Raw genomic sequence first — 27,760 nt, 5'->3', positions numbered from 1 at the left:
GTTAAGAAACCTAACTATACCATAAATGGAGTATAATACTAAAATTCTATAAAGCTGGTTTAGCCTTGCCTTTGACACAAGTATGTTATACAACAAGGTTCTAGTCTCTTGCTTATCTTACTATATACCTTACTCAAGGTGAAAACAGATTTTGTCTTATTGAAATTTTTCATATTTCCCTTGTATAGATATTGTATAAAGGATCCTGGGAAGGAACTAAAGCTTATGGCTATACTTTGGATGAGAGGTACATCCCAATTGTTGGTGCCAAGCATGCTGACTATGTGAATAGTCTGGTCAGTATGATTTTTTTCCTCTAATATTTGTGTGATCTTTTTTGTGTGAAAGATTGACTGGTAAGAATATGCTCAGTGATTCTCAATGGTGTTAATGGTTCACAGCTTAAATACAAAGAAGTATATGAAAAGCAGAAGGGCCATTACCTGGCTGGAAAACACATCAGTGAATTCCCTGCTGTTATTCATTCTCTGGATTTCCAGAAAATGAGGAGTGCGGTAAGTAAGGAAAGCTACCATTTTGTTTTCTTTAAAATTTTTTCTAATTTTTACTTTGTACTGATGCCTTCTGGGTTGTTTCACATCAAAATGTCACTTCTCAATGTGCTCCTCATTTGATCCTCCCCTAATGAGGAAATAGTTCAGAAAAAAAACTGACCAACAAAGCAAACATGTCTGACAGCATCCATACCATTCTGTCCTCATTGTGCCCCAACTCTCTACCAGGTAGAGGGAAAGGAGTGTTTCATCATCATTACCTATGATGAAGAGGAAAAAAGAGGTTAAGAGAAAAGGAAGTATTAAGTTTCTTCCACAAATTAATATTTTGTCCATTAAATAGCTTCCTGCTTTAAAGACGCTGACCTGTGTTATAATTAAGATCTCACTGTGGTTAAGTATTCTAACACATATTAATTCCTTCTTTTAAAAAATTAATGCCCTTTAGTTGAACTACAGAAGACATTATGAAGACACTAAAGCCGATGTCCATATTCCCATTGACATGATGAATCATGTACTGGCTAAAAAGTGCCAATACATCCTCAGCGACCTGGAGTATCGACATTACTTTCACCAGTGGACATCTCTGCCAGAAGAACCCAATGTCATTCGTGCCCGAAATGCCCAGGAGATTTTGAGTGATGTATGTATTTTATATATACTACTCATGGGTAATGTTTCACTGGTTCCTAGGTCCCATTTGTCCACTCATATGCTTATATACCTCTTATTCTCATATGATGTCTGTGCTTTGATACAAAGTGATATGGAACACAAGATGGGTAGAAAATTAAGACCTCTTTGGTATATGTGTTTGGTCCCTATGAGGCTCTTCTTTGGTATGCCAGGGTGTGTGTGTATGTGTGTATGTGTGTGTGTGTCTTTCTCTCCTCTTTATTTGTGTCAGGGTGCAGCTGACCTTCTAGAAGTGTAGAGGTCCTCACTCGGGTACCCTTATGTAATAACACAAGCAGGGTCAGATTAAGATCCTCTGGGATCCCAGGGCACCGTGACCCTATTACCCCCAACACACTCCTCCATTGCTTGAACTAGTCAATAGGATATTCAAAATGAGAGTTCTCCCTGGTTCTTAGTAAGTTGTCAGAAATGTTTAATGGAGGGCAAAGAGATGAAGCATTCCTATATGCATGTCTTCACCATTTTCCTCTTAGTCCTAGCTCTTATGAATCTTGCACAGGATTTGTGTTGCTCTACTAATTCAACCCCATGGGCTCTTAGTACTTGACTTATCCTTCCCTACCACTTGTAAAAATTAGATCCAAAAAAACCCAAAAGGAATTAGATCCAATCTTGGGGCCAGAGGGAAGGGGTGGGGTTGGCCTGTGAGACTCTAGTTCCTACCTTGGAGATCTCCAAGCAATAAAGACAAAATCCCTCTGACCTGGGGAAAGAAGATAGGTTTAATGCTTTGTTTCCCTTAACCATCCAACACCCACAGTCCCCTATTAGATTGTGAATTCTTGAGGACAGGGATTGTCTTTTGCCTAATTTCATATCCCCAACTCTTAGCACAAAGCCTGGCACCTGATAGGCACTTAATAAATGCTTATTGACTGACCGATCCTAATATTTAGAAGTTCTTATACTTTGGAGTCCTTCAAATTGTACCTAATGAGCCTATTGAATAATCTAAACCTAATTGATATGAAGATGTTAAAGTGAACTATTATAGATAAGCTGACAATTGCTGCTTTCCACCCTTTTTCCCTTACAGAATGTATATAAAGATGACTTGAACTGGCTGAGAGGAATTGGATGCTATGTCTGGGATACGCCTCAAATCCTCCATGCTAAAAAATCCTATGATCTCCAAAGTCAGGTAGGTTAAATCCCACTGAAAGATTGGGGATCAAGAAAAAGCATTGCTGGTGTTTGTTGGCTTTTTAAAAACAATAGTAATTCTTTACCTTTTTAAAATGGTTTTGAGTTTACAAAATATTTCCACATATATTTTCTGCTTAAGCTTTGCAACAATCCAGTGAGGCAGACAGAAATTATCCATAGGCCTCTTTAACTGATGAAGAAACTAAGGGGTAGCAAGGTTAGGTAACTTTATGTACCATAACATGGCTAATAAAAAGCAAAGCTGAAACTGAAACCCAGGCAATCAAATTCCTAGTTCTTCCTAAGCACAAAGCTGTCTCTGTTTTTGATGGTAAAGATAATTATTTAAGGGGAGCCAAAAGACCTTCTGCCCCTACAATATCTTTCTTACTGGTTTATCCCGACAGTTGCCTGGGTGTGAAGGGTGGAGAAATAACTCAGTATATTGTTATCAGACCATAACACCAGTATCCCTAAAGGATTACGGGAAAGGTAGATTTTTTACTTTGGGGAAGGGAAAAGTCTTGTACAGATATAGAAAACACATTTTACTAACCTCACAGTTTCACTGTTAGATCAAATATATGTAAAGAACATGGCTTTAGACATAGTTTTGATCATATTGTCAGCTACTAACATTGGTGTTCTCACTTTCCATGTGTTTTGTCTTTCTTCTATAGCTGCAATATACAGCGGCAGGTAAAGACAATTTACAGAACTACAATCTGGTCACAGATACACCACTTTATGTGACTGCTGTCCAGAGTGGCATTAATGCCAGTGAGGTAGGCTGCCTTTCATCTTTACCTTCTATATCTTTACCTGTTTGTTGGCTAGTTTTTAAATAATGGAGATAAATAACATTTTCTCTTTGTAGGTGAAATATAAAGAAAATTATCATCAAATCAAGGACAAATACACCACAGTTCTAGAAACAGTGGACTACGACAGAACGAAGAATCTAAAAAGCCTTTTCAGCAATGTGAGTTGGGTTGCTTTTTTCATTCTATCTGCTTTTTGAGATGAAGAAAAACTTGATGAAGAGGGAAAAAAGCTCCAGCCTACATTTGTTGTTTTTCAGTCCTTTTAATCTCTGCTTCTGCCCATAAATCATCATAATCTCTAAGATACTGATCTTCCAAAACCCCAGTTATGATTTATCGAGCTTCTGTGTGGGCATGGCACTGTGCTCAACATTATGAAGAAATTCAGTCAGTTCATATAAAGGAATATACTCAGTCTTGACCTTGAACTTGAGCTTATCCTCTCCTCTCAGCCAATGACTTTGACAATCAGCAAGTATAACCCTTCCTTTGCTTCTTTGAATAGCCTTTTAGACCAAGATTGAGATTTATTCATCTTATAGAATCCTTGAATTGTTAAAAGTAATGATGAGGGTGTCAGATAAGGCTAAAACTAAAAGAAGGCTGTAATATAATAATAAGAACAACATTTATGAACTTTATTTATAAAATATATATACTTATATATTTATTTGTAAACTTTAAGGTTTATAAAGCATGATACACATATTATTTCATTTGATCTTTACAAAAGCCCTGGGCTGCAACTGCTGTTATTATCATCATCCTATAGATGAGGTAGCTGAGGTAGGCATATGTTAAGTGATTTACCCAGGGTCACATAGTTAATGAGTGTCTGAGGCAGGATACAAACTCGGGTCTTCCTGATTCCAAGTCCAGCACTCTATCCTCTGTACCACCTAGCTGTGCTTTTATAAGAGATGTAAATTATAATATATTTTTCAGTAATAATATTTTGTTCTTTGAACCTTTCAGAACCTCTACAAGGAAGCCTGGGAAAAAGTGAAAGCTACAAGCTACTTACTACCAACCAACACAGTCTCACTGACACATGCCAAGAATCAGAAATATCTGGCTAGCCACGTGAGTGCACTTAAAGTGTGATATTTATCCCTACCAGTGTCTCTCTAGTTTTATTTTATACCATCCACATTTATCTTCCAATCTCATGGGACACACTAACTCCCAAGGCAAGTTGTTATAGATGCTTCTCCATAAGCTTTAAAAAATGTCTTTTGATTGACAAACTGACAAGCAAGTTGGTAGACCCATTACTTACGGGCAGGAAATTCTTCTCCAATACCTTCTGGGGGTAAACTCAGCTCTTGAGGTTTTCAACAAGACACTGCTTCAGAGGTTCAACCCTTCCTGGTTCTTACTTAAGAACTTAACCACACAAAACTTTCTTTGTCATTTTCCTGTTCCCACTCTTGGGAACTGTTTTGGTGACATAGAATTAATGGGAAAGTACAATAACTAGTGAGGAAAAAATGATATAGGACACCGTAACTATAGCTTACTTTTCTAGGCTAGAGGCTTTTGTGTGACCATAAAAATAAATAAATAAAACGATAATCATAGTAGAATAATCATGTAATGTCAACTCAGTTGATTGGAAAATTGATTGATCTTTTTTTTAATCATTCAAACCAGTTACTTGTGCCACATAGATTTTTTAAAAAAACTCATTGAAATTTAATTGTGCTTTTTAAAAATCTGAATTTAGTCCAAATAGGTCTCATGTGTAACTATGGCTACAAAACCCCCAAAATGTAAAATATTAGAGGCAAATGACTAGTTAGAATAATACACACCCCCAGCCCTGGAAAGGATGCTACCACCCTCTGACCTTTCACGTCTGGAGCATCTTCCTATGGCAACCTACTGGTGTGGCATCCACAGTTCTTTTGCCTATGGTCGGTGCTACAACCTTTGTGACCTAGTCTTATCCTAGAAAGCTTCAAACAATTTTTCTCAGTTTTAGTTTTTGAGTTGAGAACTTTGGAAATGTTTAGACATAGTAATGAGAATGCCTTGTGGTTTCCATGCATCAGTAGTCACTCTGATATTTCCTCAGGCTAAAACAAAAATTATTAACTTTCTTTATGTCATGGGCTCCTTTAGAAGTCCAGGGATACCTATGGACCACTTTTTTAAAGACATAAAATAAAATTCACAGGATTATTTTTTAATTGAATTGAAATATAGGTTTTTTTTTAATATTCACAGACTCCAAGCTAAGAACACTTGGCAGACTTAGAGTATATGGGAACCTGAACAGTAGGGGTAGAGGACTATGGCATCTGACTAACAACATTTGATATATTAGCCATTAGGTTCATTCTCCCAAATCTCCATGTAGATATTGAACTGGCTCCTCCTTGGGGGGCCATATCTACCCCCAGTGCACCTATTGTCATCAAATACTCTAATGGATCTGTCAACCCATCAATATGGATGTTCCTTCCACTGATGCAGATAGCCATCTGCCCATTTGATGCCTCTCTTGTTCATATCCTCCCTCTAGTTCACCTCCAATTATCTGCTCAGTGTTCTGGGGGGCCTTCTTTTGTTTCTCCCTACATAGCAAAGGTAACAGGGGAATACACAGACTGTCCATCATTTATCCCTCATCACTCATCTTCTTTTTTTAATCATGTATTTTTTGGATGACATCCTTTACTACAGTTCTGCTTCCTAGTTCCTTATTTGTTTTGTGTCGCAGCCTCCTAACGTCCACAGGGAACCTACCATTGCCCTCTTAGGGATATTCCTTTTTAATTTCTCAGCAACTATAGTGTTCCATGACTCACTACAGTGACTACAACACTGATAGAATATTGGCATTAAAATAGATCTTAGTTTCTGAGAGAACATTATGAGTACTAAAGGAACTTTCCAATTTCCCGAGGGCAATTCATACCAGTCTCTTCCTATTGTTTAATTCTGGGCCCACCTCATTATGTATTTCCTCTATATGTTATGTACATATGTGTATATACACACTTACATATATACATAGATACATAGATATGCCACTGAAAGAGCTACATAGGTTTTCTATATAACTGCATGTCGTAATCTGAATGACAGGCATTCTTTATCCATTTAGTTTATCCTGTATAGATGAAGGTTAAGCCAAACTTTTTGAGTGGTTATAGATTTCTTCCAGGAAACTCTTTAGAGAACATACGATAGGAGTTTGAAAATGAAATTTAAATACCTAGAATTATTTTTAAAGAAAAAAATATAGTTTACACTGAAAAATAATTCCCACCATAACCATATTCATAATTTATAGAAGATGGCTATTCAAAACAATATGGCAATTCCAGGGTATTACAGTGCTTGGCATATAGAAGGTGCTTACTAAATGTCTATCGGTTGATTTCATTATAATCATATGAAGCACAGAAACTGTATGCACGAAAACTATCTTAAAGTTAGCTTTCCCTGTGTAGTATTTGGAATATTTTATGAGTGGCATTAGACAAAGTTTATGACCAAGAGTTTCAGGTTTCCAGCCCAATTTTTTAAAACGCAGAAGTTAACTGGGCATATTGTCATTAGTTGTATTGTTATTATTGTCATTAACTGATATCAAGAGAAACAAAGAGTTTAAGGTTATGAGATGGTGGCATGCATTCCATATAGTTTAGGAAGGGTTGTATATCTCTTAAAATCTGAATCCTTTGTCTTTATTCTGCAGAACAAGTATCGCGAAGAGTATGAGAAGTTTAAGGCTCTCTACACTTTACCGAGAAGCGTCGATGATGATCCAAACACAGCAAGATGCCTTCGTGTGGGCAAACTTAACATTGATGTGAGTGATTCCAATGGTGGTCCTTTAAATGAAAGCACATAATTGAAAACTTCTATATCATGCACACTAGAACTCTTCCTCCTAAACAAATTATTTGAAAAGTGCGTCTATCTGTTTTATGCATGGGATGCTGCTATTTAGAAGAGCTTCTAAATTGTCTTCCCGCCCCCACCCCATGATTGGACAGCAAAGTGCTTACTTGGCAGGTTGAGTACTTTCTTCTAACTGACTGCATTGTGCTGCTCACTCCAGTTTCTATGTCCTAGGAAACATGAGCTTCTGAAAGTAAGGCCTTGTCACAGAATTCTCTGATCAAATTATACTCTTTTTTTTTTAATCTCACAGCGCCTCTACAGATCTGTCTATGAAAAGAATAAGATGAAAATCCACATTGTGCCAGATATGGTAGAGCTTATTACTGCCAAGGACACCCAGAAGAAAGTCAGTGAAATCGATTACCGCCTCCATCTGCACGAATGGATCTGCCACCCAGACCTGCAGATCAATAGCCACGTCAGGAAAGTCACAGATCAGATCAGTGATGTAAGTGCATCATTTTTCCATAGAAGAGTTATTGTTCACTCTCCAAATAAGGCGGAGTAGCCGTCTTGTGTTTCTTTTCCTCTTGCTTTACTCAACAATATTTTTATTTAGTATTCAGTCTCTGTACTGTCCTACCTAGAAAAGTGGACTAAATAATCTCTTGAAAATGTAATACAATGGAAAGAGTGTTAAACCTGATATCCCAGGATTTGACTCAAATCTCAGCTCTGCTGTTTACTACCCGTGTGACTTTGGGAAAGCCACTTCAATTCTCTTGGTTCCAGTATCCTCATTAGTAAAATGATGGGGTTGGACTTGTAAGGTTCCTTCTAACTCTTGATTTCTTATCTATGCTCAAGATCTCTATTCTTTTGTGTTAATAAAACGGATACATAAAATAGTTATATGGCACCCTTTGCTTCTAGTTCCCATAACCCATTATGAGAGAAGGTCATATCAATATCTTCATGTTTTTCATTTTTTAGTTGATTTGTTTGATCCGGACCTATGAGTTTGGTAATAGAGAGATCTTCCAGTGTGGACACTCCCTCTGTTTATGTAGATCAGCAACTCATTTTAAACTTAAAGTCTTAGAGAGTTTCTAGGGACACTAAAAGGTTAAGTGGCTTGCCCATGGTCACACATATCATTGTGTCAGAGAAAAGACCATGTCTTCCTCCAAGGCCTACCTTCAATCCACTGTATCATACTTCCTCTCATTCTTATTATTATGTTTTAAAATATACATATGTAATATGCACACATAAATATTATATATACATATGTGGGTGCATATATACATAATAAAAAGAATAAGAAGAAGAAGGAAAGAGCGAGAGAGTATATGTATTGAATTTTTTGTTTGTTTTTTCCCATCTCTTGAAACTTTTTAGATTGTCTATAAGGATGACCTCAATTGGCTGAAAGGTATTGGTTGTTTCGTCTGGGACACACCTGAAATTCTCCATGCAAAACATGCCTATGATCTGCGTGATGATGTAAGTTTGATCTAATTTGACTTAATATAATGATATTTATTAATGTATGATATGTATGCATATATTATCATAATGTATATGTACATATACCCATATCTACATACATATATGTCATATATACACATATATCTGTGTGTATATACATACACACACATCAGTACCTGTCTTACCAAAGGGAAGGAAAAGAAAGCAAATAATCTTTGTGGTCTAGGATCATGGGTTAAGAACAGCAAATGCAGTCTTATCACAGGCAGTGAGATCCCCCAACAGGCTTAAAGTGACTCAAATGGTGTGATGAAGTGGCTGGAAATAAAGAGAAAGGCTAAGGACTAGATAGATGAGTCACAGACTTGAGAACCCCCAGGTCTGTGCAGCCTTGCTATGGTCTCTCAAACACAGAAAGCCTTGACAAAATGGTCTGTAGGTGGGGATCATTAGTTTGCATTTCAATAAAACCTCAACAATTTGGAATTTGTGATCATGTGAACTGAGGCTGGGCTAAAGGCCCTTTTTGGTGAAGTAAAGACTTTCCAAGTAAATTGACAGAGATTTCATGAAGAAGGTTTTAAAGTACTTGAGAGAACAGTTTTCAAGCATCCTCAAGTATTATAAATACTTATTTGAGTGCAAGAGATATGCTCATTTAAATCATAGCTAAGTATAAGTTACAATTAGCAATAGGCTATTAATATATTAGAGGCAGCTGGGTGGCACAATAGATAGAAGATGGTCTGGGAGTCAAAAGATCTGAGTTCAAATCCAGCCTCAGAAATTTAATAATTATATGACCCTGGGCAAGTCAGATAACCTCCGTCTGCTTCAGGTTTCTTTTCTGTAAAAGGAGGCTAATGATAGCACCTGTCTTCCAGGGTTTGTTATGAGGGTAAAATGAAATAATATGTATGAAGTGCTTTGCAAGCTTCAAAGTGCTATGAGATAATATCTGTATAGCTCTTTGCAAACCTTAAAGGATTACATAAATGTTTGCCATTAATAATAATTATTAATAATAATAAGCTGCATTCTTTCAAAATAATCTTATACTACATTATTCACTAATTCACACTGACATTCCTAACTTTTCTATATCCCTGAGGCCTTTCTGTAGTGGATTTTATTTTTTACTAATGCATTATGCATATGAAGCTTCAAAAGGTCTGAAGGAGCACTGTTGAACATCGCTGTTGCAAGTAACAAATAAGCTAACATTTTAGGGGAAATATCAGGATTAGAAGAAAATACTATAATAATGATATAGCATCTATATATAAATATATCCATGCTTAATTGTAGCCTGGGAAGGGGGAAAAAAAGAACAAAGTAAAAAGTGTACAGAAGAGAACAAAAGAAAACCTATAAGGAAGCAAAGAAAAGATGGATAGCTCTAGACACAACACATAGTATTTATTCTATAGGCTTTCTTGAAATGGAAATTTATTGCTATATATTTGGAATCCTCTCTTACATTCTTCTGTACATGTGACATTTTTTCCTTTTCTTATTTTATACTTAAGTTTTAATATTTAAGTTTATGTTTCTTTTTCTTTTCACATTATGTATTTAAGTTTTAGTATTTAAATCTAAAATTTAAAAAGTGAAAAAACAAAAACAAATCATAAAAATTAATGATATAGCACCAATAATTCCTTCCTTCCTTCTTTTCTTCTTTCTTCCCCCTCTTTCTTTTTTCCTGTAGATAAAATACAAATCTCATGCAATGAAAACAAGAAATGACTACAAATTGGTCACGGATACACCACTCTATGTACAGGCAGTCAAAAGTGGCCAGCAACTGAGTGACGTAAGTGCTTGTGTGAAAAGTCATTCTCCAGGTAGTGTGGACTCAAAGAGAGAGGAAGCATAGATCATATTGTCCCAGGAATATAAGCCTGAGGCACTAAGGTTAGAGTCCATCCTTACTGAGAGATGAGGGCCTAGGTGTTGGGATCCTTATGCCTTAAGAGACTGCTGTTTCATTATTTTTTATCATCTACATTATTATTGTAATAGTTTCCTAGAATAGAGGCTTACATCAATGAACTGGAGATATGGAGCTTCAAAAATGTACTTTGATTCTGAAAGTACCTTATTAGCTCAGCAATCTCATAGATGTGTGTGTTCCCATCCATACCTTCTCAACCTGTATGACTCTTGTCTGTGTCTTCCCATCAATCCCCACAGGGGGTCCACCCATTTTGCTAGGTAAATGGTGTGTTTTGTAGCCTTAGGCTTTTGTTCTTATAAATCACAAGTGCAGAATCTACAGCCCACTTTTCGAAGGCCTGACAGGCGGTTAGATAGCACAATGAATAGAGTGCTGGACCTGGAGTTAGGAAGACCTGAGTTGACATCTGGCCTTAGACACTTACTAGCTAGATGACCATGGGCAAGTCACTTAATGGCTGTCTGCCTCGGTTGCCTTAACTGTAAAATGAGGATAATAATAGTACCTACCTGCCAAGGTTATGAGAATAAAATGAGATGATATTTGTAAAGTGCTTTGTAAACCTTAAAGCACTGTCTAAATCCATATCTGTCAGTATATAAATGCTAGCTGTTATTATTAGCTATTACCATTCTCACAAGGGGGTAAAAATATTGCTACATATTTCCTTGGTATTTCCACTACAAAAAAATTACTAGTTCTTACTTCTGCCTGACTGGCTTTTTCCTCTTGGTTGTATCAGAACCCACTTCCATCCAACAGACAGATAGGTTCATAAATGATAGTTTTGCAGTAAGAAACAAAACTGCAAGGTTAAAGTCTCTGTTTTCTATGCTCAGAACTAGTTTTTCAGCTATTTCATGGCCAAAACTGGATAAAGAACCAGCCTCAGAAACAGAATGACCTAGTTTCCAGTCCCACCTCTGACACAAATGGACTGAGTGACCCTGGGCAAGTCACTTACTCTCTCAGTTCTCAAGTAACCCTCTGAGAATCTTAGTTGTGGAACAGGCGCTAATTTGCATTCTTCACCTCAGATTTTTAAAATAATTGTTCTTTTTACTTCATTGACAAATTCCCATGATATCAGAGGATTACATCACACTCCCAAAATTAGAAAAGGTTTGAGTTTCCATTTCAATTCAATAAAAACCAGTTCTCTAAAAGTGCTAGTCGTATCTGCGAAATATTGTTATGTGTCTATTCACTCACTCTGGGTTTTCTTCCCTCAGGCTGTCTACCGTCATGAATATATACACAACGTTAGAGGCAAAGTGGCTCCCACTACTAAGACAGTGGATTTGGACCGGTCACTTCATGCACATAAGCTACAGAGTGAAGTGAGTATTGAAAATCCATTTGTAATAGTATTTTGAGTCTGGTATAGAATCAGGAAGGATGAGCTCTGGTTCCATAACACACAGGGAAGTCTCTCATCCCAACTCAGAAGAAAACTCAGAGAGCCATGAACTCTAGAACATATTCGAGGTCATATGAGCTAAAAAGAACCTACACCTAATTTATGACTTCCTCTTTACTACCCAGTGTCTGATTTTATAAATCAGTCCTTCAACATGGTTGCTAAAACACTGGATTTTGAGACCCAGGATTTGAATTCCATCTGGATCTATCTGTATCACCCAGGACAAGATCACTTCACCTCTCTTTTCTTCATCTATTAAGTGATGAAGTTGAAGTGATGAAGGCCTAAATGATCTCTCAGGTCCCCTCCAGTCCTATGTCTATGACCCTGTGATCCTATGACATATATTAGGTTCCAAAAATGGGACATCTGGTGCTGGGCTTTCTGTGTATTAGTGGCGGCTCCTGTAATGTCACTTAGTGGAGGGGTCAGGGGAAGTGATGGAGCTCAGATCCTTGCTTCTTCTTCTCCTAGGTCTTTCCAAAAAAACTTTAGGGTAACCTGTAGGCTAAATAAATGTCCTCTACAATCGCCTACTCTCATCCCTCTCAATAACTATCCTCTTTGTCCCACCCCAAAGCAACAAAGGTATATTTAGAGGTCTGACTCCCTTGTTATTTTCTGAAATATTCATTCCAGCTCAATCAGCACAAAGGCATCTATTGAGCAACCCAGTGTAAGCTTTGTCTTGAATGTCCTTAACTTAGGTCAGTCACTTAACGAATAGATAGGATTTTAACCTCTTTTTTCTTACTTATCTTTGCAGTATTTATACCGAAAGGATGGCTTACGTTACCTCCCCACTGGATACAGGATTCCAGGGGATGCTCCCAACTTTAAGAAGGCTAAGGAGGCCCAATACATGAGTAGTTATGTAAGTAATAAGGCACAGAAGTGACAACTTAGAGGTGTTGGAGTGTCGTGGGTGTTCTGGAACAAGTACTTAGAATCAGGCTACTTCTATCCCTCCAGGCTCTCTCTACAAGTTCAACATGATATACAGAGGGAAGAAGTAAATAGAGCATTCCACTGGCATGCTCACTCAGTGTGGTAGGGGCATTGTCATTCTAACCACTAGTTAGCTCAATGAGTTAGAATGAGTGCCAGTGACAAAGTAGCCGTGGGCTTGTTGAAGTTGTAGGCTAATTAACTTTGCTTTGATCCTTAATCACAGACTATACTTTACCCCAGTTTGTCATCCCACAAATCCATGCTGTTGGTCACTCAGGAGGCCTAGGCAATAAACTGTGGCCAGATCCTTGAAACTCCTTCCACCCCCGCTCGTAAGAAAACAACTCAGAATCACATGTCGTACTGAGAATGGATCGATAAAGGACGGGATTATTATAATGTTATAGAGTCTCGACAGAAAGATAGGGGATTCAGGATGCCAGTTGCTATAGATATTTTGGATTATGTGAACATCCAATGTGTGGATTTATTTTGCTTAGCCAAACTTGTTTGTTTACAAGGGTTTTATTTTAATGAGGGTGAACGGAGGGATTGGAGGCTAGAAGGGCTTTAATGATAATGATGCCAAAAAGGAAGAGAAGAAAGAAGAGGAATCATTGTAACATTTTAAAATGCATAGATAAGAAGAGAAGCGTGTTCATAAGGAGACATAGACAAGCAGGACAGTTTTGAAACTTGAAAGAGAAATTCTAAATGCAAGTTATGCATAATGGAGATTCATGACTTTCTACATAAGATGATGTAGTGAAGAGAGAGCTGGCCCTGGAGTCAGGAACATCCAAGTTCAAATCCGGTTTCAGATGCATAATTACTGTGTGACCCTGGGCAAGTCACTTAAGGTCAATCAGCCTCAGTTTCCTCTAAAATGTGGATAATAATCACACCCGACCTCCCACGGTTGTCATAAGGATTAAATGAGATAATATTTGTAAAGCATTTTATGAACTTTAAAGTGCTGTATAAATGCTAGCTATTATTATTTTGTTCACCCATGCATATGGAAATGCTTGTTTATTGATATTTTCCAGTTTAGAATAATACAAATTAATAATAATAATGCAAAAGATTAGAGAAAGGAATGAAGCCACTACTAGCTTCAAACATTGAGTACCTTTATAAATAAATAGTTATCAGTTATCCAACTTCTCCCCTTAGCAGGGAGCTGCAGAGTGAGCTCAAAGAGTAGATGCAGCACAGCCAATGGCGTAGGGGAACTCATCCATTTGCACCCCTTCAAAGAGCCGTATAAAAATTCTAGGACGAGAGCCCAGAGGCAATACAGCCAGGGGAATGGCCAGCAGTATGTGACTGGTCCCGTGCCCATTGTCCAAAATAAGGTTCTGTAGCCTAGGGATCATCCATTGGAGCCACTGTGGGTTAATAGGGCTTCTCCTTCCATTTTGTTATTGTTTAGTCATTTTTCAGTCATGTCTGACTCTTCGTGACCCCATTTGGAGTTTTCTTGGCAAAAATACTAGACTGATTTGGCATTTCCTTCTCTAGCTCATTTTACAGATGAGAAAACTAAGTCAAACAGGGTGAAGTGACTTGCCTAGCTAACAGAGCTAATGAGTGTCTGAAGCCAGATTTGAACTCGTCTACCTGATTCCAGGCCTGCACTCTCTTCACTGCATCACCTAGCTGTTCTCTCATACTTATCTTTAAAATACTAGGAAACAAATAAGCAGGCCAGTGTCTAAAAGTGTGATTTAGTATGGCTGCAGTCTATACCCCACAGTCAAAAAGCCAAGAAGTTAATAATGAGCTAGGTCGGTAGATTCAGAATCACATAGCTGTCCACAGAAAAGGGGGAGGGTAAACGTTTATAAATCTGAAAAATTTTCTCCAGCCTTCTTCTGTACTTATCAGATTCCTAGCTATGATGTAGCAGACAACGATGAGCAGCTATAGCCATGAGAATTATAGCACCAGGTCTAGCAGATAAATCTGTTCTCTTTTTTTACTAATCTTCTTTGCTATCTACAATCTTATTTTTTTTAGGCAAGATGCTAAAAATAAACATTTTTTCTCTTCCTGTCCATGGGCTTATTTTGAGGATAATATTTTTATTTCGAACTTAACAAATGCCAAATAAAATGGCCATTTCCATTGTATATAGTGTAACAGGAGAAGATTGAAACTGAATCTCTATTGGGTACAGTCTGCTTTTAAAAAAAATGTAATAAATTCAACAAGTCCCTTTCAGTGCTCCCCTGTATGTCTGGAGCATTTCATTCTGTTTTCTACTAAAACTTATTTCAGTGGTCCTCTTTTCTTTCTTTTCTTTTCCTTCCTTCCTTTTTCTCTCTTTGATATTGTATCCATCCTCTCTCCCACTCTCATTCTACTCCTTACGGACTTTTTCCCCAGTATTCATTTTCATAGCTGGCTCTGTTACCAGAATCATGCCACAAACTTTCCCTTACAACCAAATGCATAGGAATTTTCAAACAAAAAGGATCCCTTTTTTCTCTGTACAGATGACAAGACTATAAATGTAATGTTGCCTCTCCCTTTAAAGAATTGTTTTTTCCCCTAATTCTGATTTTTGTTTTGCAGTTTAAATACAAAGAAGTCTATGAACACCTCAAGGCAAATGGTTACACTCTTGGCCCCAAGGATGTTCCATTTGTTCATGTCCGGAGAGCCAATAAAGTTACCAGTGAGGTATTGTGACTGTGGACTACAGAGTTAAATATTTTATTTCAGTGAATAAGTCTTTGTTTGGAATATGTTAAGGAGTTAAGCTGAATCTAGCACCAGTCTCAAACATCAGCAAGGCAAGAGAGCATTCACTTTATTACTAGTCTTACTTATGTGACCTTTATAATTGGCAATGCCCCTGCAGAGACTTAACCCATTGAAAGTAAAACTCCATAGTACAAGGCTTCCCTGTCCACCTTCTGCAGAATATTTCAATGGGTGAATTAATATGGAAGGATTCATAAAGTTACTGTCTTTTCTAGCAAAAAAAATGTCAGTTTTGAAGAAAACTCCCCTTGGTGCATTTATTTCTGAACCAATGAATCTTCAGTGTGGTATTCAAACAAAGTTGCTTTTTGGTCTAATTACTAAAAATAATACCTTTTATGCCCATTCCTTCCAATTTTTGCTTTGAGTTTGCATTTAGCATCTCCTAGTTAAAAACCAAACTTATTTTCCTCTCCCAGTTTCAAATTACTTTCCCTCCCAAAATATCTAGGGTATTTGATTGTCAACCAATAAACATATACCTTAATTACCCTATCTTACGCTAAGCATTTCATGTATTTTTTTTTCTTCCTCTGGGATAGCGCCTGTATCGACAATTATACCACAAATTAAAGGACAAGATTCATACCACTCCAGACACACCTGAAATCCGTCAAGTCAAAAAAACTCAAGAAGCTGTCAGTGAAGTACGTTTTTTTCCAGGCTGAGGGGAAGTGGTTGAAATTTAACTCTGAATTCAAAAGTACACTGCTTTTAACATATGTGATTTTCTTCCCTCTTAGCTGATCTACAAATCTGACTTCTTCAGGATGCGAGGACACATGATCTCCTTGCCATACACACCTCAAGTGCTACATTGCCGCTATGTGGGAGATATCACCAGTGATGTAAGCAGCTCACAGGAGCCCTAGTGGTTAGGGTAGGACTTAGAGAGGGCCATCCTAGCTCAGCGCCTAATATTTCCAGCTATGCTAAGGCATTCCACATGTTCTAAGCAGCTAAGACAACCAATGCTCTATAGACTTCCTTCTTTCCTTGTTCACAATCTTTCATTTCCTATGTGGATCTTTCTGGGAAACACTCCTGCCCGAAAGCTTATCAGAAATGCTCACATCATCGAAAAGGCCAACTAGGAAAATTAAAGAACACCCCTTAGTCATTCTGTATGTATCAGAAGACTTGATTTCCCTCCACCCCCATCAATTTATTCTATAGCATCAATTCCCCCTTTCACCCCTCAACCCTTATTGTCTAATACCCTGAAATAACTGCCTTCCCTTCTTGCCATGTCTGCCTTTCAAAAGCCACACTACTGCTGTCCAAGGGACTCTGTGTATGTAGCCCCTGTGTAAATTGAGAAAATAATGCCTATTGAACTATCTCTTAAGCTCAGGGACAGGAGGCTTAAATGAAAGCACCTGTGATTGTTTTGAATGAAATAAGCTGGTTAAGTAGAGTCTACAGAGGGAATGTTAAAGTAAAATTAATCTATAAATATTTGTTGAGTGTTGTCTATTTCGCCCAGATTTGAACTTTTAACTGTGCCATCTCTGTTCCTATTATGCCTTCACAGATTAAGTACAAAGAGGACCTACAGATATTGAAGGGCTTAGGATGCTTCCTCTATGATACCCCTGACATGGTCCGTTCCCGTCATCTGCGTAAGCTTTGGGTAAGCTCCATCCCTGCAATATTATGTACCATATCTATGTCCCTGATACAAAAGTATGTCTCCTAGTTTTGGACAGAAGCAGGTCACATGCATACAGCTGTTTCTGGGGGTAGAAATACTTATGGTCCTGCCTGTGCAGTGTCAACCCACTTGAAAGAGATATGTCCCTGAACTAACATAGATAATGAGTTCAATTAATGTGAGAGGAGAGGGAAGAGGTAGCTTTTGCCCACTGCGAAGTGGTATGGGACACATAAAAAGTTTTGCTGTATTTATGCTTATTTCTTAACAAATACTTCAGAGGAAAACATGTCAATGATAGTCACTAGAAGGGCCAAATAATTATGTATGATCTGCAAGAGACATCTATAGTCTATTTTTTTTTCTAGTCCAACTACCTGTATACTGATAAGGCAAGGAGGGAGAGAGACAAATATAGTGTGGTGCTGGACACACCTGAATACAGAAAAGTGCAAGAGCTGAAGACACACCTGAGTGAGGTGAGAATGCATGATTTTACTTCTCAATATGCTGATACTAAATGAGGAATTCCTGTGTTACTTTCTTTTTTCAAAAAAAAAGTATTTTTATGAACTTAAACATAAACTTTCAATATAGAAAGTAGAACAAAAAGAGAGAATTATGTGTGAAATTATCACTATTACAGATAGCTTGTTTTTAAAGTATATATTGAATTTAATACAATAGTACCTATACTATCCTACTTTTCCATCACCTCCTAAACTTCTTTCTGCTCTCTGCTATGTATTTTAAATTATTTATTGACTCGTTTATTCTTTCTTTTGTCTTTATTTTTGCATTATGTCACTGCCTCCCATTCTCCTCAACTTTTCTCCTCCCCCAAAAAAACCTCTTTTATAACAAATAAGTTTATAGTCAGATAAACCTATGATACTTTCAAACAGTTTGTAATTTCAGCCGTGCATGATCTTTGTCCCACACAGGAGTCCTCAGCACTGTTAAACGCCCCTCCTCCACCACTAATTAGCTGTGATGTGTTAAGCAAATCAATTGGCTGCATTAAGCGTCAATTTCCTCATCTGTAAGAAAGGAATATTAATTATTGCTGCCCTACCTATGAATAAGGAATTATAGAGATAAAATGAAAGCAGAAAGGACTTTAGAAAGTTGAAAGTATAACATAAGTGTAAGATGTTCTTATAAGTATTACTGATTGTTAATGGGAAAAGACATTATAATCATCAAGGCAGTCCATCATCTGTTCATTTTATTGCCTTATCGGCTTGTCTTAATGAAGTTAAAGCCTAAAGAATGTCAACAGCTGGGTCAGCTCATCTTTTTCAATAGCTCTAACAATTGCTGATTAGGAATGATTTACGTTCTTAGACTTAGAAATACACACACACACACACACACACACACACACACACACACACATATAATCAGTCCACTAGTATAAGACTCTCTATACTTGACTAGACTGGTTCTATCCCATCCATCCCAAAGCCTTCCTAGCAGGAGAGAACCTATCAGACCTTTTATTCCATTGTCACAGCCTTTAAGAACCCTGAGTCACCTCTATTACACCAAGAGGCATAAAAGGACCATTGTCATGGAGGATGTCAACAGGGAATACAAATAGAAGAGAGGTTCCTTAGATGTTCACATCATCCAGTTTCTCTTGGTTGTAGATAACAATATGTTTATTAAATCAAGATCCAAAACCCTTCAAAACTTCCTAAATGAAAACTATAATCATATAAAAAAAAATCCTAAATATCTGCATAGGAAAGACTAAGTGATTGTCCAGACTATGATATGTAACTGATTGAACAAATTGTGAGGTAGGTCCATCTGGACACGTCTTAGGCAGATGAACAATGAATTGGTGCAGAAATGAATAGGAGGTGGACAGGAAAGAGAGAGAGAGAGAGAGAGAGAGAGAGAGAGAGAGAGAGAGAGAGAGAGAGAGAGAGAGAGAGAGAGAGAGAAACAGAGAGAGAGAGAGCATTCATTATGTGCTAAGCTCTGGGAGTACAAACACAAGCAAGCAAGAAAGTCCCTGCCCTAAAGGAGCTTACATTCTGATGGAAGAAGACAATATATAACAGGATGCTGGAAAAGGAGGTTTGGAGATGATGACATGGCTTAGTGATGGCCAAGAAGTGAGGTAGATTGCATTTAGAAACTTGCACAGTGCTCTTAGGGACCCCTGATACAGACTCAATCTTTTAATGTCAATATTCTTCCAGTAATGATGTCTACTTCCTAAGAATTAAAATTGTAGGTCACACGATGAGCAGTGTTGCAACATACAATGGATTTTAGTAAGTGGCAGCCTGTTACCAGTAAAGAACTGTACAGGAAAACTGTACAAAAGATTATTAAATATGTTGGTTTTGAAAATGGAGTGGGCTAATCACATAGTTAGAGCAAGGGAAAAATTGATGAACAGTCCATATGTTTCTTTGGAACATCAAGAGATCTAAAGGAAAGTCCTTAACTTAGGTAGATTATCCTGCCTCCCCTAGGGGACAATACATGAGAAGATATGGACAAGAATCACACAGGATGAGAAAGTATAGATAAGTTGCCATCTATTGAGGAGAACGCCTACATTAATTACTTGTCTTTTGTTTCTATGATTAGTCAATGTGATTGCTCATTTGTCCTTATTCATTTAATTTTCATTCAACCCTACTATCTTTCTCTTTTGTTCAACTTGTTTCTATAAATGCTATATAAAACATCACTAACATATGTTGATAATGATTTGTTTTATGTTTAGTTGGTGTACAGAGCTGTAGGCAAAAAGCAGAAATCAATATTTACTTCAATTCTTGATACTCCTGACAATTTAAGAGCCAAGAAAGGACAGAAGATTCAGAGTCAGGTAAGAAAACTTAATGGGAAATATAGCATAATAATCATGCCCCATTGAAGATCACCAATGAGACCCATATAACTAATGCAAGTATAACTGTCTGCTTCTGATGCTACTCCACTAGTTGACCACATTCAGCAGCTGGCTCTGGATATTCATTTTTGGCCTCTGCAGCAATGTTCCTCTTAAAATGGAGGGGGCCAGGAGTGGTGGCAAATTTTAGGATAGCAGGTAATGCTACTTCTTGTGCTTCTAAATACTCTAGTATAGCCTCCCTGGACTACCTTTGCCATCAGATAAATGATCTACTGACTCTTACACAGTATCTAAGAATATTTTGATTGGCTTCAAAAAGACTACACACAGACAAATTAAACAGCATTCTATGTACTCAGACATAGACTGATACACGATGTTCTTTGTGGAAGATACAGCAGATAAGAATCATCTTATCCTCCTTTCATTCCTTTAAAAGATGGCTTTCAAAGGATAATTTTCAATATGGACATCCACATGTCAATAATTGAAAAGATCCCCGATTCCTCAGTGCAGAAGAAAACTTCTTTATGTCTTTGTAAACAACAATAGTGAATTTCAGAGGCTAAAAAAAAAGAATCATCCCCTGGTGGCCAATCACACGGTTATAAGCCTCTCCAAACTTAGCTAGGCTGGTCTTAGGATTATAAATATACATTCTTTTGATAGGCTGATACTCTAAGACCCTCCTGCTTCTTAGAGGTTGCTGCCCTTGGTGATAGAAATATTTGAGAATGGATGAGTTTGACTATGTTGGGGGAGAGGGACAGAGAAGAGAAAAAAGTGTGGTTTGTCCTATTTGAATCCATGAAAAAAATAAATTATGATGAGAATCTAGTTCATGCAACCTCAGTCAGTGCCACCTGTTCGTATTTTGGGCTATGAACAGGATGAGAGAATATACTACAAGTGCCACAATAACAATTACGATGTTCTAATGATACTTTATCTGGTTTTTATAGTATCTATATGTTGAATTGGCCACCAAAGAGAGACCCCATCATCATGCTGGTAACCAGACTAAAGCCTTAAGCCATGCTAGAGATGTGAAGGACATGGTCAGTGAGGTAAGATGGAAAATCAACACCACCACAAATTAAAACATAGTTATAAAATAGATAATAAAATATTACTTAGTTCATTAAAAACTTCACCATCAAGCATCTACTTGTAGTCACTTATGAAGAGTGTTTAGCTTGATTGAAAAGTGAAAACTAAATCTAAGCTCTTGAATATGAAGTATAACATTCCTAAAGCTTTGAAATTGGTAGGGCACCCCTCTGTGGCAAAGGTTGCACTGGATGAAAGCACTTGAACCTGAGTCTGATTCCCTCTCTCTGTTTCGTTTTTTAGAAAAAGTACAAAATTCAGTACGAAAAAATGAAGGACAGGTATACTCCAGTCCCTGACACGCCAATCCTTATCAGAGCTAAAAAGGCTTACTGGAATGCCAGTGATGTAAGTATCCTAGAAATGTGCCCTTTTCCTCCTCGTTTCTGCTCTGCCATGATGGGATGGAGTTGGGACTGAAGCACACTCAATAAAACAGCTAGGATAACACATTAAAATAATCAAATCATTTCTATGTTTCCAATGCCTATCATATAACTCATGTCATACAACTAACATACAGATGAATGAAGCCAGGCCAGGGAGCAGAAGACACAGCTGAGAGAAAGCTTCCAGATATATAGCTACTCTCTATGCTAATGTGGATAAATTTGGAATCTCTTCTTTCTTTCTAAATTTCTTCTTTCTTATTCTAACTTTCTAAGAAGACAAGTTTTAGTGCAAATGCAAATCTGCTTTGGTGGAAGGCATTTCCTCACTGAGACTTCCCTATACCAATAAAATTATAGGCATAAACCAAACACACACACACATATATATATATATATATATATATACACACACACATTGGCCATATAGGGATAGTCATAGGGACTAAACCCATGATTTCATTGCTATAAAGGAAGTCCTAAGTGAGGAAACCTTCTACCAATGTAGGTTAGCACCTTCCCTAAAGCTTATAGTCATAGAGAGTTGTCTTTGCCAAGAAAATCTCAAGATAGGGTCACAAAGAGTCATACACAACTGAAACAACTGAATAACAAACAAAACTAGAGATTAAACGATTTGACCAAGGTCACGTATCCAGGATGTGTTAGAGGCAAAACTTAAACCCAAGTCCTCCCTACTCTGAGTTCAACTCTCTGATCACTGCTCTACGCTCAGGTAAAACATTCCCATTTTGAATAATGAAGAATATTGGCTTACATGACCTTAGACTCCGAGTTTGAAGAGACCTAAAAAGTCACTTAATCCAACCCACTCATTTTACAGATAAGGAAATAAGATCAGAGAGAAGTAACTTGTTCCAGTCACACAGGTAATACAGGTGGAGAGGTAGAATTCAGACCCATGTTGGCCAACTCCAAATTCAGTGTTTTTCCTGCTATGTCAGAATCAGTCACCAAAGGATAGACCCTTTACCAAAGTTGAATTTTAGTCCCCAAGCTTGGGCTTACCATACCCAATAATCCCAGAATCATGCTGACCATGTGGATTGAAGCCATTGGATCACAAATTGAGCCCTTTCCGCTGTTTCTCCTCTTCCCCTAAGCTCATCATAGTACAGCCCATTTTGGGATTTCTAGGCACTTAGAGGCAGGTGTTGTTCTCTGCTGGGACTACAAGGAAAAACTTTTTCTAGGTTAAGTGGCCCTTAGGGTGTATCAAATTGGGGAACTGCCCCCAGAATCCACTATTTGTGGGGTCCTGGGTATTATAGGGACTGTGCAGCTGGATTTTTTGGGGTGCTTCTGATGGGGAAAAGGAAGTAGCATTGCCCACTACCCCAAAAAAGACACACATATATATGATGAACTCTCTTCATCTACATATCCCTCTTAGGTTATATGTAACTCTTTTGCGACTTGCATCTCACCCCACCCACCACAGTCTTCCCTTTCAAGACTAGATTCAATGTACATTTAAACAGATTTCCCCTATATAAAAATATCGGGGTGGGATGCTTTGTGTGCTTTGTGCTAAAGGCTTGTACCTCTTAGTGAGATGAATGTTCCTGGGGCTTGAGTAGTGGCTAGATTGAGAAACCATAATCCTCCAAAAAGAATTATAGTATATGGCTGACATCTAGAAAACAAGTGGGTGTAGTTACCTATGACCATTACAGTAAATGTCTATTTCCAGTCCTGGAAGAATATCTGACCAACTTGCATAATGGCCAATGTGAAAAGTGAAAGCAGACATAGTTCTTTTGATGAGAATCTGCTAAGAATATAAGAGATTCAGCTTTATACCATACAGCTGGTTGAGTCTAAAATCTGTCCAGACACAAAGAGAAATCCTGTTTTAGGATCAATGACCTTGGGTAAAAGGGCAAAACTACAAAACCAAACCTAAAGTTGAAATTTAATGTAGCCTAGAATCATGACCGCAGCTCCAGAAAGGGATCACTCTACCCCAAGAAATAAAGGTGTTTGTGCCAATTGTTACGTTTCAGGCTTAATGAACCTATTTTTTCCCCTCTCCAACTGAGTTTTGTTCAGACCTACAATAAGGTATTCAAGTCTAAACCCATGAGAAAAAGTTAGTGCTGGAGAGAGCCCTACAAGGTTTATTTGGATGCCTGTTTGTGACATACGTACCTCTCTCTTTTCAGTTACGCTACAAAGAAACATTCCATGCCACCAAAGGGAAATACCACACTGTGAAGGATGCCCTGGACATTGTCTATCACCGCAAGGTCACAGATGACATCAGCAGCGTATGTCCTTATTTTCTTCTTTTCTTTCACACTCATTTAAATGATGCTTTCCTCAAGCTTTCCTCTTATACATCTCAATTAGAGATACTGTCCTGTGGCTGCCCACCCTGGCATCACAACTTAACACCCACACTTTCTAAAAATAACTGAATAGAGAGGGGAAAGCCAAACTGGTCAATGGGTGAGTCATGGTTTATTTTAACCCTGGGAAAGAATCATTGACTTTCTTTGTGCTTCTGCCACAGGTGAAATACAAGGAGAACTATATGAACCAACTAGGAATCTGGATGTCAATTCCAGATCGCCCAGAACACTACCACCACCGGGCTGTCACTGATGCCGTCAGTGATGTGAGTCTTAAAATCTTTATTTGTGTTTATACATAAACGTATATGTATGTGTTATCTCTGCCTATGTCATTAGTGATTCAAATTTCTATAATTTTAAAAAGTTCTCAAGTTTTAAAGATGAAAGCTAAATAACCTACCTCTAACTGAATTAAGCAAAGGGGAAATTAAATTGACAAGACTTTTTTTCCTCCTAAAATGACCATTAGTTTTTTAAGAAACAGCTCCTCTGTATTGGCTTAGTCTAGCATGGCTTGAGAGACAGTTAAAATTGTTTTGATCCCCTATGTAAGTGACAAATGCCATGCAGTCAGTGCATGATGCTACATGAGTAAATCACTTTTTTCTTGGCCTTTAATTATTTATATCACTCTCCTCACATAGACTTCAGTATCAAGCCATATTTGTAAAGATATTTAAAAGTGTTTTCATGGTGACTTGTTTTTAGGTTAAATACAAAGAAGACTTGACATGGCTTAGGGGCATTGGTTGCTATGCCTATGATACCCCTGACTTGATGTTGGCAGAACAGAACAAGACCCTTTATAGCAAGGTACGTATATCTTTATGATGCTTAGATTATTGTCATTTTGTTTTTGACAAAGATTTAGGACACAGAAGATTTCTCGTTAGCTATTTGACCAAAAAAAACAGTCGCCTACACAAAATTAAACAGAATCCAGTAAAGCATCAAATGGCATATTCAGGGATCATTAAGCAAAAGATTATAATTAGTCATTTGAAAACATATTCTAAAATCAATTTTATAGTCCATAATGTGAGAAGAATACAGGTAATTAAGAAATTCAGGTGAGGAGGGGGAGGGGAAATTAGTTACCATAGTGACTCACAAATGGATGGCACCTTTTAATTTTAATTAATTAATCCTTCTAACTAGCTGCTAAACTCAGTTGTTTCAGAAGTACAAGTTCAGTTTTGGTACCCTGAGCAAAGTTCTATAATTCTGCCTTTCCAGATCTAAAGAGGGAAGGAACAAGCATTTAATAAGTGCCTACTATGTGCCAGGGACTGTGCTAAGTATTTTTCAAATATTTCCTCATTTAATTCTCACAATAACTTGGAAAGGTAGGGAGTACTATTATCCCCATTTTACAGATGAGGAAACTGAGTCACCCAGCCAGTGGCTAGATTTGAATTTAGCTCTATCTGAAACAAGGCTCAGCTCTCTATCCACCATGCCAGCTACATGCCTCTAAGATTGCATGCTTATTCTTACCCTCACTTCCAAACCCTCTGAGAGCTTAGCTGGCAATTGTTTAATCTCCTAGGGAAATTCTGTATTAGAGTTTGGAATGCTGTGAATGAAAGACAGAGACAGAGAGGGAAAAAGAGAGAGCTTAGGACAGAGAGAGAATGTTTCTAATGAAAGGGAATTTTACTTCCTATTAACACGCCATGAGGAAATTGCCCTGTGAGAATCAATGCTACCCAGCAAAGGTAAAGAGGTTATTTTATACTACTAATTAGCTGTGTGACCTTGAGCAAGTCACCTAAACTCCTTGAGCCTCAGATTCCTCATCTGTAAAATGGTAGCATTAGACTATGTAATAGTTAAAGTCTCTAACTTCTAACATTATGTAATTATCTATGACAACTCCGTGAACAGGGCACCTAGGTGGCACAGTGGATAGAGTGCTGGGCCTGGAGTCGGGAAAACTCATCTTCAGTTCAAGTCTGGCTTCAGACACTTACTGGCTGTGTGACCTTGGGCCAGTCACTTAACCCTGTTTGCCTCAGTTTCCTCATCTATAAAACGAGCTAGAGAAGGAAATGGCAAACCATTACTGTATCTCTGCCAAGACAACTCCAAATGGGGTCACAAAGAGTCAGAGACAACTGAAAAAAGACTCAATGACAAACTCAGTGAAGACTGTATTCATGTGAATGGATAAAAAACACCCCCTTTGAGTACTTGAGGCCTTCTCTTTAAGCCAAAGGTAATCATTATGGGCAAGGAAAGAAATAGGGCTTGAATATATTTTGCCTAAAGTGGGAGATAGATGTATTATTAAGTCATCTAGTTCATGAAAAATGTCTTTTCAGGCTAGTCTTTGGGTCTACTGGTGAGAGCTCATTTTATTCACTGAATTAATTAATAAACAGATTTTTATTACAGGTTATGCTTAAGAACTTGTCATATACCTTTTTTAGCATCCTACATCACAGCATGTTGTATTTTAAAATGACAACTTTCTATTTGCCTTCTCTAGTACAAGTACAAGGAATTATTTGAAAAGACAAAGTCTAATTTCAAGTACATAGCTGACTGTCCAATTAATAAGCATTTCAAATATGCAACTCAACTGATGGATGAGGTAAGCATGACCTTTTTATAATGGATCTATTTATTCCCCGTAAGTATCCTAGACTGCTTATTGAAATGAACTGAAATGATAGCAAGAGAAAAAGAAAGAACAGATTAAAAGCTAGCAAGAGAGAATATCTATGATGCCACTAACCAATGAGATCTGCACATATATTCCACAGATAGCAGGGAAGGGCATATTCAAAGACTATTGGAGCCTTCTGAAAAAGCCTCCACTGGGCTGAAAAACTGGTAGCAAAGTCCTCATGCTTAAAAAAAGTTTAATAAAATAGAAGAATTAAACCACTAATCTGCAGAGTTGTGGGAAAACTTGGCCATTTGCCACTGAGTCTTACTAGGCAGGTTTCCCCCCTACTTTGTTCAGATATTTAGTGAAATAGCAAGTCTTTGTGAAGAGAAACAAAGATTCAGGTATCAATAAAGTGAAAAGATTAGTGATATGAGCTTAAGCATAGGATTTGAGTCAGAGACCCCAGAATTCTCAGAATAATGCTGGTTGACTATCTGGTTTAATATAATTTGTAGCCTAGTAGTCTGAGAGATTGCAATGACAATGGTCAGAAAATTTTCTAGCTTGATAGTTGTGGTCTTTGACTTCATATTTCTTCTTCTTCTTATCCTTTGTCCAGACAGGAAGCCATTTGACAAAAAGAATTTGCCAGTATACTCTGCCAACCCTTCCTCAATCAATCCAACCATCTGTGTATGCTCATTAAGTTAACTTTAAAACAAAGTCTTTGAAATTTTCAGCAATTCCTGGACTTACAACCAGATAGTTTTATCTTTAATTTCCTGTTTTCTCTTTTTTTGTAGAGGTGGCTAATTAGTAAAAGAGAAAGGTTAAAAATGATAATAGACATACTAATTGCTTGAAAAATTTTAAAAAGCCTATTTCTTTGATTAGTTTGTTAATTTGGTTTGCCAAGCATTTGATTCATCTTTATTAAAATTCTCTGCCTGTGAGATTCTGAAGGAACCCTGCCAAGCCTTCTTACTGGTGCATTAAAAAAAACCCAGAATTTTCCAAAATTTTATTTGCACATGGATAAAATGAACTATTGCCAGAAACCTCAGACTTATTCTTGCATAATTGCAAGAT

General features: G+C 37.5%; 1 protein-coding gene across 1 annotated transcript in view; it reads left to right on the top strand.

Moving 5' to 3' along the window:
* NEB (nebulin) overlaps positions 1 to 27,760 on the top strand; it is a 239,440-nt gene that overhangs the window by 151,870 nt on the left and 59,810 nt on the right. The window contains exons 100-124 of the mRNA XM_036744010.1: positions 189 to 296; positions 402 to 515; positions 964 to 1,161; positions 2,254 to 2,358; positions 3,044 to 3,148; positions 3,241 to 3,345; positions 4,163 to 4,270; positions 6,897 to 7,010; positions 7,356 to 7,553; positions 8,447 to 8,551; positions 10,248 to 10,352; positions 11,729 to 11,836; positions 12,686 to 12,793; positions 15,451 to 15,558; positions 16,185 to 16,289; positions 16,386 to 16,490; positions 17,177 to 17,275; positions 17,665 to 17,775; positions 20,046 to 20,150; positions 21,140 to 21,244; positions 21,531 to 21,635; positions 23,863 to 23,967; positions 24,213 to 24,317; positions 24,763 to 24,867; positions 26,546 to 26,650. Coding sequence (XP_036599905.1) covers positions 189 to 296; positions 402 to 515; positions 964 to 1,161; positions 2,254 to 2,358; positions 3,044 to 3,148; positions 3,241 to 3,345; positions 4,163 to 4,270; positions 6,897 to 7,010; positions 7,356 to 7,553; positions 8,447 to 8,551; positions 10,248 to 10,352; positions 11,729 to 11,836; positions 12,686 to 12,793; positions 15,451 to 15,558; positions 16,185 to 16,289; positions 16,386 to 16,490; positions 17,177 to 17,275; positions 17,665 to 17,775; positions 20,046 to 20,150; positions 21,140 to 21,244; positions 21,531 to 21,635; positions 23,863 to 23,967; positions 24,213 to 24,317; positions 24,763 to 24,867; positions 26,546 to 26,650 — 2,844 coding nt within the window. The remainder of the gene's footprint in view (positions 1 to 188; positions 297 to 401; positions 516 to 963; positions 1,162 to 2,253; positions 2,359 to 3,043; positions 3,149 to 3,240; positions 3,346 to 4,162; positions 4,271 to 6,896; positions 7,011 to 7,355; positions 7,554 to 8,446; positions 8,552 to 10,247; positions 10,353 to 11,728; positions 11,837 to 12,685; positions 12,794 to 15,450; positions 15,559 to 16,184; positions 16,290 to 16,385; positions 16,491 to 17,176; positions 17,276 to 17,664; positions 17,776 to 20,045; positions 20,151 to 21,139; positions 21,245 to 21,530; positions 21,636 to 23,862; positions 23,968 to 24,212; positions 24,318 to 24,762; positions 24,868 to 26,545; positions 26,651 to 27,760) is intronic.

Source organism: Trichosurus vulpecula, chromosome 2, assembly GCF_011100635.1.
Source record: "Trichosurus vulpecula isolate mTriVul1 chromosome 2, mTriVul1.pri, whole genome shotgun sequence".
NCBI classification, from domain to species: Eukaryota; Metazoa; Chordata; class Mammalia; order Diprotodontia; family Phalangeridae; genus Trichosurus; species Trichosurus vulpecula.
This window is presented reverse-complemented; position numbering and strand designations above follow the sequence as displayed.